Here is an 11,511-nt window from a genome sequence, read left to right as displayed (position 1 = left end):
AAACCACCGTTACGGAATTAGAAATAAACCACGTTTTAATTTTATTCCCCCAAGCCCCCTTATCAGTACGCCAGTGCCCCCCTCCCATTACACTTTGTCGGCGGGAAAATCGCAACTGATCTCCCCTACCTTTCTTCTTTCTCTTTTTTTTCTTTCCCTTTCTCTCCTCTTTCCCTTCCCCTTCCCTTCCTTCTCTCTCTTTTGGGTTCGATGGGGGGAGGCAAGGGCCTTTCGGCCTGCATCCCGCTCCACACGTTGTCGGCGGGATTAACCGCAACTGATCTTCCCTTCTTTTCACCCTTTTTTCCCTTCTTGTTGCTCTTTTGTGTTCCCTTTTAGCTCTCCTCTTCCCCTTTTTCTTCCTTCTCTCTCTTTTTTTAGCATGGGCGAGGCAAGGGCCTTTTGCCCCCCCGATCCACAACTTGTTAGCGGGAAAATTGCAACTGATATCGACCTTCTTTTCTTTTCTTCTCCTTCTCTTTATCTACTCTTTTCCTTCTTTCTTTCCCTTTCCTTCCTTCTCTCTTATCATTTCGGCCCCCTGATCTATTTCCCCCCTTTTCTATTCTTCTTCCTCTTCTTTCTTTCCCTTTCTCTCCTCTTTCCATTTCACTTATTTTTCTTCTCTCTCTCTTTTTTTATTTTGCGGGGGGGGGGGGGGGGCGTCAAGGCCCGCCCGCCCCACGCCTGGATCCGCGCCTGACCCCACGCGAATTTACGCTCTACCAGATCGTTAATTACTCCACTTTGAAAAAACGTTCCACGGGGCCTGCATGTAACGTGTAAGAGTGGTGGTGATGCAGATTTTTCCTCTGCCCCCTCCTTCCAAACGTTTTTGCTCATTACGCCACTGCCCCTGAAAGGTGAGCCCCCTGGAATGTTTACCCCCCCCTCCCCCATCCCAAACTGCTTCCGGCGTGCCTGCGGCCTTATTTATCATGTTTCTCAATGTAATGAGCGCGGTAACAATGCAATTTCGAAATAAAAGATATAATATATATCCGGGCGCCTTGCTGTCAAAATAATTTCAGCTAGCGAGGAAGAAAAAATACTTTTTTATTTTCTCATGATGATGGTGGACGTTTCACTATCCATGAGTATCACAATTCGGTTCAATTATAATATATGTTTTTATATTTTAGTCAGTAAAATAGGCCGTCGTGATTTTTGACGCATTTCCTATTGGGACATTTAGGGACCCCTCTGTAAAACAGCGTTGTTATGCTAACAAAGCTGAATAGGGCCATCCTTCCGCCTTCCTTTGATTAGTTAGTCTCTATGATTGTTGAAGTATATTTTGTTGTTGTTTTTTAATTGACGGAAATTGAATACAATACAAATAAATACAATACAATAGGTTCAGGGCTCCCGATGACCCGGCCCACAGGTTCCACCAAATGATATCATATTACTTGCATTAACAGATACCTTTATTATAACATATTTACAAAATCTTTAGCAAGAAAATATATAAACTTATCATAGTTAGAGTGCTCTGAAGTTATATTACGTTTAGGCTCTTTAGTTGAGGTTATACCTTTTAATTAAATAACCTGTGTATTTTGTGAGTGTGATATAGAGTACACGATGGGGGGGGGGGGGGGGTGAGTCGCCTCATGCGCATATAATCACTAACTTCCCAGTTTCACATTTTTGAGATCGAGCGAAGCGCGGGAGCAAATAGATAATGCACCTTATCATGGGGAACAATTGAAATTATAGTTAATCAGCAATACAAGTTCATTGACCACCTTTACAAATTGACTACCTCACTGCCCTTAAAGACCTACTAATAATTTCAAAAAATTCCCGGGAGGCTGCATTAGCATGCCCAGTATAGGCCTATGCATACTCTCCCCTCCTCTCGCTCAAACCCTCTTTCATCTAGGCCTATAGGGATTATTCTCTTCTCTCACGTCTTATACTTCAGTCACACCGCCGAACCGACTTCAGGCCGACGCCAAACGGTTTTGTGTTTTGGGTCATTAGGGTAGGCCTATTGTAATCAATGATCAAATCAATGCATTTGCAAACAATGCCCCACTTCCTGGTTGAACTTATTCCCCTTCTTCTATCCCTCAATCCGCCTATAACATTACTCTCTACGTTCACAAGGCGTTCATGATAAATGTCATCCTCTAAACATACATTTTGTTTACAGTTAAAATATTTATATTTACAATGATTAATAATTTTTTTTTGCATGACTTCACTGTATTTGTCGATGACAGAAAGATAATGCTCAAAAGAAATGATTTATGCTCTGCTTTGTCATACCTAAACATACTTTGGATGTTGTTGTACAAAGTAGCATCGGACAAAATATTTGCTTCAATACCTCATTTCTAAGACTGCTTAGATGCAAAGTCAGATCAAAAATTCAATTTTATTGACGAAAATCCAAACACATCTCTATCATGCCTATATTTCACTTCATTCATTCCATTTATGTATTTAAACACGGTCACTCCACTCAGCCTTAACGGCCGTTTTTCAGAAAGTCCGTAAAATGAATACAAATATACATGTTATACGAACAAAATCCAGTGACAAAATACAACAAATCACAACATTTGCAAACATAAACAAATAAAATCAAAACAAAGAAAACATAATAGGCATGAGTAACATATAGAAATAAGCATGAAAAAGAAAGAAAGTAAATCAAACATAGATCATCATAATGTCCAAAATGGTTATTATTAACAATAATATATCAAAATTAAAATATATATCATTACATGTTATGATGTATTATGATATTTCGTTTCTATGCGCTTCGAAAGTTCTTTGAATATTGTTGTTTTTGAGTTGATTTCTCGGCACACTTTGCGAGCTCTGTATTCAAGAATTTCGAATATCAAAGCTTATCTTGAGCTCTGGTATATGGGAATTGTATGTCGAGAGAACATGACTATAATTAATTCTGGATTGTTTATCCTGCATTATATTAATTGTTTGAACCAGTAAAATAAAATAAAAACTCACAAAAACTTGCTGGAAATCATAAAAAAGGAAAAACAACTCTAATTTGCACATGGTGACCTGTGTTAAGCACACGGTGTCGGGCCTACTCACCTTGATGCCATTATCTTTCTATGCTCATTACTCAGCCCAAAATCGCTTGTCACATGTCATTTCTATGTAATCTCGAACATTCAGTGTATTAAGTTTTGTTGGATTCTGTGATAATATATTTTCCATCATTACCAGAACTCAAGCTTATTTTTAAGCACAACTTGATGCCCATTGTATTTTTATCTAAATCTGACAGTTTACCCCGAGTGAATTTGGAACAGTTCTCGTACTCTCATTTACAAGGACCGTACGCACGAAATCATTTAAAACAAAACGAAACAAAAGTAAATAGGAAACTAACAAATAAACAAAATTAATTCTTATTACTGGCTAGAAGAATGAGAATCTGTAAGACATAATAGATTTCGAGTTAGATTACATCGTTAAACGTGTTCGCAAACTAAAGCCAAAGTACGGATAGTAAATCATCTAATCACAATGATTAAAGAGTAACAAACCCATAAAACCATAACAAAACAGATACGTGATTATTTTTTATTACGTAAATAAACATATTGACATGTCAATTTGGATTTCAAGTTAAACTCAATGTGGAGGTTGTAGACTGCAATATGTAATCAAACATCACCTTTGTTTTGATTAAACGATGTAACAACAAACAAAATTCAGAAATAAATTGGAATTTTCAAACAAGATGCATGAAGATCGATGAAAAATAACTTCAGACAAATTTTTGGTCTGATAAGCATGTCGAAAAATAAATGGCTCAGACTCATAAGAAATGGTTGATAATCAATATATCAACAGATTAAAAAATAACTTCCAGACATCATATTCACTGATAACCTACTCACATTTAGATAAGAGACCGAATGTTTTACACGGGGTCGTCAGTCGGTACTATATATACTTAACTTGATTTATTTGTCGTTGCTTATCACTCTTTTAAATGTACTTTAGTATGTTTGTGTATCATTATATTTGTGGAAATTAAGTTTTTTTCGGGAAGTTATATTAAGGATCACTTCATTTTGAAGTGGCCACACCGTCAGAAGAGTTATCCAACCACTAATTTTGAGTGGATTTCATCACAAGTAGGAGTGGATTCAAATCCAAAATAAGTGAGCCCTAATGCGACTCCTAAAAGCGGAATCCCTCCTCTGCATCAACAGTTTATATAGCTGAGTCTGATTCTACATGTGTAAGAATCAATTCCATCATTAACAGAACTTCAAAGCCGCGTTTCGGTTACTCAAAAGTAAACTTGAGATCAGTGGTCGCCATCTTGTTTTTATACCATTCATCGAAGCTTTCGTTCTGTGCCACAGTGAAGAAGTTCTTCCAACGACCACTTACACCTTGATAAGAGGGAGAAGACGAGTAAAAAGAAGAAAAATGTAATCAAGTACCGCATTAAAAATATCCCTGTAGAAATTATTTCATTCTTTTTGTGATTTCGCTGAATAGCAAACACGATACTCTAAAACTTTCAAAATCTTCTGAAGGGCAATTCATGAAATATACAATAACACGCTGAAATTGCCCTTCAGTATATTTCTAGAAAGACTTTGGGATCTGGTTTTAAAAAAAAAAATCTACTTAGCAGCATAAAACAGCAACAGGAAATGTTAAAATGTAAAGGCACATGACACACATTTTTAAGGAAGATTAACCAATTTAGACTTGTGCATAATAGTTCAAGCACACCAACAAATTACACCACACACTGACAACAGTGTAGTGTTAGTGTTGTTATTGTGGGTCAAGCGCCTTTCAGCTGCCTCACTGCCTCGATCTCTCCATCTTCTTGCTATTTTGCTGTATTATTGCAGATTATATTCCACATACTAAGAATCTTGCTCTACGATTGGTCATAAGTAAATCACGTGATCAAAGATAGTTCGCCCATCATTGATGGGAGAATAGTACTACTATCTACACAGGGCAACGCACTTTCACTGAAGATAGAGGTACTATCTACAAAGGGCAACGCACTTTTACTAAAGTTCAACGCAGCAGGCGATCACGGCGCGCGCGGCCACCGCGGTGATGCAGCGCGAATTACAGATTGGATTTTATAAATTATAGAGTCTAGTCTAGGCGTGCGGAGGCCTACATTTCGTTTGCTAGCTGTTTGTTACTGACGTTGTTTAGGCCTAGATCTACTGTGTTATTGTCAATAATTGTTGCTCTAAAATGGCGGAACAAGTAAGATTTGATCTCCTAAGTGAGGCTGACTTAGACAATTTTCTGCTGGACAGCGAAAGCAAAAATACAAAGCGACAACTTAAATTGAGCCTGAAAGTATTCCAGGATTATTGTGATGCTGCAAGAGACATAAATGTTGACGAACTGTCCGACATGGACTTGAAAGCACTAGACCAACTGTTGGGGAGATTTTATTTATGTTGGTGTGAAATCGCGAAATGGAGAGTCATACAGTAAGAAATCTCTACAGGCTTTGAGGTATGGTTTGCAGCGACATTTTTTGAATTTGCGAGACATAGACATCATTAAAAATACCAACTTTGCGAAGTCTGGTCGAGTGTTCAAAACCGTCCTTCGGAAACTCAAGGAGGAGGGGAAAGCCGGCGTAAAACATCATATTCCTGTCAGTGAAACCGACATGAACAAGATTCAAGACAGTCTAGACTAGGACTCTCCATGTGGACTACAACGTAATAAGATGGCCATCGCTGATGAATTCAATTCTCATTTCACAAATGTGGCTGCCAAATTAGTAGACAAACTCCCCCCTTCCAAAGACTTTTTCAGCGCAGACAATGATTGTATTCGTGACTTTTACGAAAGAAAAGGTGTACGTGAAAACAGCTTCGAGTTATTACCAATCAGTGAACAATTTGTTTTCAAAGAGTTACGTAAGTTGAATGTATCAAAAAGTACTGGGTTAGACTTGATTCCAGCTAAATTTCTAAAAGATGGTGCGAAGGTTTTATTTAAGCCTCTAAGTTAAATGAACCTATCTATCTTGACGAGTACTTTTCCAGAGGATATGAAAATAGCAAAAGTGACTCCACTTTATAAAAAGAAAGATAAAACTGATGTTAGCAACTATAGACCTATTAGTGTTTTAAGCGTAGCATCAAAGATTCTAGAAAAATCGGTCTGTGTTCAAATTGAAAGATACTTCAAAGAAAATGATATAATTTATGAATTTCAATCTGGTTTTCGACATGATTATTCGACTGAAACATGTCTAATTCATTTGACTGATTATTTGAGGAGAGAAACTTCCCAAGGGCGCTTTGTTGGTATGGTGCTCCTTGATCTGCAAAAAGCTTTTGATACAGTTAATCATTGCGTCTTATTAAAGAAGTTACAACTAATGGGTTTTGATAAGGCAAGTTTAGATTGGTTCAGATCCTACTTATCTAATCGGCACCAAGTAGTGGCCATTCATGATATTCGTTCCAAACTAATGCCTATAACATGCGGTGTTCCTCAGGGAAGCATTTTAGGCCCAATTCCATTTTCAAGTTATATAAATGATATGTGTATTTGTATAAAAGACTTCAAACTATTATTGTACGCAGATGACAGCGTACTACTCTATTCAAATCCTGATCCTAAATATATTGAGGAAAAGCTCAGTGAACAGCTGTCTACGTGTGTCGATTGGATGACTGATAATAAGCTTTCTTTACACTTGGGAAAAACAGAAAGCATTTTATTTTGTTCTAAAAGTAGTTCTAAAAAGTCATTTGAATTCAAAGTGACACACAATAATCAAGCAATCAAGAGAAAAGAGTCTGTGAAGTATTTAGGCATTGAGTTGGCTAGCGCAATTTCATTTTCATCTTTAGTAGAATCAGTTGTAAAAAAAGCAAATTCTCGTCTGAAATTTTTGTACAGATATCAAAGTTGTATGGATTTAAAAGCAAGACGTACACTCTGTTTTGCTCTTATTCAATGTTTATTTGACTATGCTAACCCTGCATGGTATAGTAACATAAACAAGTCAGATCAAAAGAAGTTGAAGATTATACAGAACAAAATGGTGAGATTTATCAACTGTTCTGGTCCAAGAACTCATGTTGGCTACAGCGAACTTTCTAAAGCTGGTTTTCTTGAAGTCGACCAAAGATCAAAACAACTCGTATTGCATCACGTGCATAAAATATATCATGCTAGGTCGAATCATTATATTCGATCCAACTTCGATCTTGTTACTGACGTACATGATTATAATACAAGAAATAGACGATTCAACTTTAACTTACCAGAAAGAGTAGGTAGTATTGGAAATTCGTTTTATTACAATGCCATAAAACATTGGAATTCCCTTCCCAATGGTCTAAAAGAAATAGGAAACTATGATCATTTTAAGAGGAAATTAAAGGAATACCTAATACTTGACAGTCAGAGAAGAGAAGTGAATGACATGTTATATGATTGAAATTGTTATTCTTCTGTCGGTTCATACTTTTTCATGTTGTATATAATTATGTTTTCGTACGTTATAGAAATTCTACAAATTCATCATTATTTTCCTCTTCTTCCTTCTCTTTTTCTTCTTCTCCTTCTTCATTTGTACTTAATATCATTTCTATCATCAGTTTAATGTTGTTATTATTATTATTATCTTTAATAAGTAGTTCTTTTAATTTTCTTATCTGTCTGTAAATATTACTATTTTAACTTATTAATTTTATACATGTCTGTAAGGGACCCCACTGGAAATAAGCTCTCGAGCTTTCGTGGGTTATCCTGTTCAAGCTGACTTATTTTTGATCTGTTATTATTGTATATTGTTGTATGTTGGAAGCTTGTCGAATAAAAATCAATCAATCAACAAAATGGTCGCCTTTATTTCCGTATAGTCGACAAAGCTACAAAAAATCACCCGGACGACGACTTGAATAGCCAAGGAGGACGTATGTTCGAAATTCCTGGGAGTAGTAGGTGCCCTGTTGCAACACTTCTGAAATACAAATCTAAACTAAATCTGAAACTGCCATATCTTTGGCAAAAACCAAGAAAAGCTGCACGAGAGGATGGAAAATGGTATGACAATGCTCGAATCGGAATTCACACTCTTGGAACTTTTATGAAGACAATCAGCAATGAAGCAGGGTGCTCGACTAAATACACGAGTCATTGCTTGAGAGCAATGTCGATCACCACACTTGATCATGCCGGATTTCCTTCAAGGGACATAATGACTGTTTCAGGACATAGATCTAGATCTGAAACCAGCATCAAACATGACGTCCAAACGAGCGACCAACAAAAAATGAATATGAGTGACACAATATCTTCAGCCCTTGGTCTTCAAGTTCAAGAAGGAGCGGCTGATCACGGACAGCCAGACCGACAAAGTCCTACTCAAACCCCAACACATGATGAAGATATTGATGATTTCTTGGATATTTCCAACAGTCAAATGGATCGTTTGCTAGCTCAAACGGAAAAGTCTACGATTGTTTCTAATCCTGTTGAAAACAAAAATGTGCAAGTGCAAAATCAGAACCGGAACTTAACTTTCCAGTTCAACAACTGTACTGTAAACATTTACAACTAGACTAGGCTATAGATCTAGAATCTAGTTCTTGTGTTCGTGTACATATTTGACTGACGTTAGACTCTTTTGCGCATTTAGAACGTTGACTTTTACACTGTTTCGTTTAGTGTTTCGTCATCATTAGTTACAGTTTTCTTGGAGTTTACAAAGTTTCAATTGTACTTTTGGATTTTTTCTCACTTGGACAAGTTTTAACTCGGAGTTGGAGTCAAGTTTCAACTTTCATTTTAGACCTGCTGTGCTAAGCCTAAGTGCTAGTATGGAATTTTCATGGAGTTAGCCTATTTGGAATAGCACTGTTGGTAAGTAGATCAACCCCCGTCCCCTCCATCATGCTTGCTATCTTAAAATTAAAATTAAATCCAGTGGGTCTAGGCTAGTTCTACTACTAGTACTAGTACTAGCAGTAGAACTTAGAAGTCTAGATCTAGTCTAGAACTAGGCTAGGCCTAAACATTTAATTAGACTGTTTTTCTCTTAGACCCTACCACTAGTACCAGTGAAATGTTTCCGATGAGGAATAAAAAGCAAATAATCACCTTTTGGTTTCAGGCGATGGCAAACTATCACTTCCTCGGCGATCTGAATTCGCTATCTTTCCTCAGCTTCGCTTCGGAAAGATAGCTACATCCAGATCGCCTCGGAAGTGTTAGTTTGTCCCATCACCTTCACCAACGGTAGTTATTTGCTTATTATATTCCACATACTAAGAATCTTGCTCTACGATTGGTCATAAGTAAATCACGTGATCAAAGATAGTTCGCCCATCATTAATGGGAGAAGCAACAGTTCGTTGCCCTGTGTAGATAGTACTACTATCTACACTATTCATATTCATGTTGCCAGATCTTATTGGAGGTAACACTTACTAATTTAGGTGTATTTTGAGAAACTTTATTTTGGGATTAATTCTACTTTTTGGAGTTGACCAAAGTTCTACTACATGGACAAGACTTACAGCATGATTAAAAGTAGTAATACCTCACGCAATTGATTGCCTCATTATTAGTGAGGAGAGTCACTGAAGAGACAATATTTCCTATCCATGCGTGGCTTCGTGTTGGCCAAGCTATTCTTTGCAACCTGCCAGTAGGGTCTCTTAGGTCACCGGAATGGAATCTTAAGTGTCACATTATTATTGGTGAAGATTATTGGCAAAGCAGCAGTATTCTATTATAGTAACTCAGATTCAACTTTCAATATTTTGCTATGTTGTGATGTTGAGCAGAACCAGAGCCTTCTCTACAGCACACTACCTTTATCTCAGTGATGATTCCCATCCAGTTTCATACAAAATTGTACATGTATATAGTACAACAGCCAGAAACCTAGGTGTGATATATGGTCAGAATATGGCGATGGACAAATTTGTTTCGAGGAAGAATATTTCTGCAGAAGTACAGGCCATTGTTGTCGGTGTATATTCGTACTTTTAAAGTTAGGAAGTTATATGTACAGTGCTGTGGAAGATCTAATCAATGTGCTGTTAAAATAAACAGGCGCAATCCTAGTGCTACTGTGTTTCTGCACCTCAGTCCATTAAAGCTGGCTACTGAGGTTTGCATGTTTACTTTTGTAAGTTCAAAACTCTCCTTAAAACAACTTGTTTAAACATTATTTTCACTAAGTCAAAGTCGGGTTTTCACAGCAACTCTGTATCTGTTTTATATCTCTCTCCTTAAATGCATAGAGACGACAAGGCAGTGATATGCGCTATAAAAAAAAAAAATTGTTGTATAATGGTAACAGAGCGAACAAATTTTTAGATTACATTACTCCCTACGACCACAAATCGATCGATTTGGAGTCGGGGTGGAGTTTGTTTGGCGGCATGACTAGCCTGGTATGTTTTAACCGAACGTACATCTTATAAACGCAAATGTGATTATTAATGATTTAACAGAAGACCATCGTTTCTTTTTTTTTTCACTCCGCTTCTTTGTAAGTCAATCTCTTCATTTCTTCTTTACTTTTAAAATTCTACGAGGGCTAATGTCATTCGAAGTTTTACGCTTTCTCTGTAGCCCCAATCCTGCGTTTTGGGGGGTTGCTTTTGGTTGTTTTACCAAAACAATCTTGCCATACATTTAGCATATTCATCAAATTCAAAGTTATCTACCCCGACACGCCATACGCCATACGCCATATACACGCTATCCCATCCACCCGCCATCCCACTGTAAGTACACACATACGCACACACCCTTATCCATCGGAATAGTATCGTTCACACTATAGCGGAAACAAAATGCATTATGCGAACTTCATATATACACTCAGCAAAAAAAGATAGAAAGTGGACACTATATTCCTAATTAAGATTTCAAATAATATCCAATATATACTGATTTTGTTCTTCTTGAAAATAAACTTATATTAATCCTTTTTTTAGATCATACCATTCACGCACGAATAAGCTATCATTTGACAATTAATGGGCAAGTAAATCGGGCATCCGACCATTTAAATGTTGACGACCATTTCCATCTTGTAGAGCCAAATTAAAACAATAAGAGAGATAGACAGAGAGAGAGAGAGAGAGAAGAAGAAGAAGAAGAAGAAAAACATTAACAAGAAACACGAAGGAGAGGCATCTTGACCATGCTGTTCAAAACCATGTAGTCCTGAGACTATAGTTGATATCCAGACGTCAATCATCATCATTTTCCAACTCTTTGTTTTCATCGATGAACAAGAATATCTAACAGATACATAATAGGCCTATGTTCAATGACGTTTGAATAGCTACTTGCTCTATTTTTGCAATTGTCTTGATCAGACCTTCTAACAGATAAATGAATGTGCCCATTCAAGCGTAAAAGTTCATCATTATCTTAGCTGATGTTGGTAGGGTATTAATTTTCCTTTAATTTGATATATATTTTATTATATTTTATATTGACGGTTCATATGAAATTTTGAATAATAAA

General features: G+C 36.9%; 1 protein-coding gene across 1 annotated transcript in view; it reads right to left on the bottom strand.

Annotated features, from left to right (window-relative positions):
• Positions 1–2,982: 2,982 nt before the first annotated feature.
• LOC583055 (sulfotransferase family cytosolic 1B member 1) overlaps positions 2,983–11,511 on the bottom strand; it is a 29,426-nt gene continuing 20,897 nt past the window's right edge. Inside the window, exon 7 of the mRNA XM_782982.4 lies at positions 2,983–4,397. Within this exon, the coding sequence (XP_788075.4) occupies positions 4,288–4,397 (110 nt within the window). The 3' untranslated portion in view covers positions 2,983–4,287. The remainder of the gene's footprint in view (positions 4,398–11,511) is intronic.

Source organism: Strongylocentrotus purpuratus, unplaced genomic scaffold (genome assembly GCF_000002235.5).
Source record: "Strongylocentrotus purpuratus isolate Spur 01 unplaced genomic scaffold, Spur_5.0 spur5_scaffold_4, whole genome shotgun sequence".
Lineage (NCBI taxonomy): Eukaryota > Metazoa > Echinodermata > Echinoidea > Camarodonta > Strongylocentrotidae > Strongylocentrotus > Strongylocentrotus purpuratus.
This window is presented reverse-complemented; position numbering and strand designations above follow the sequence as displayed.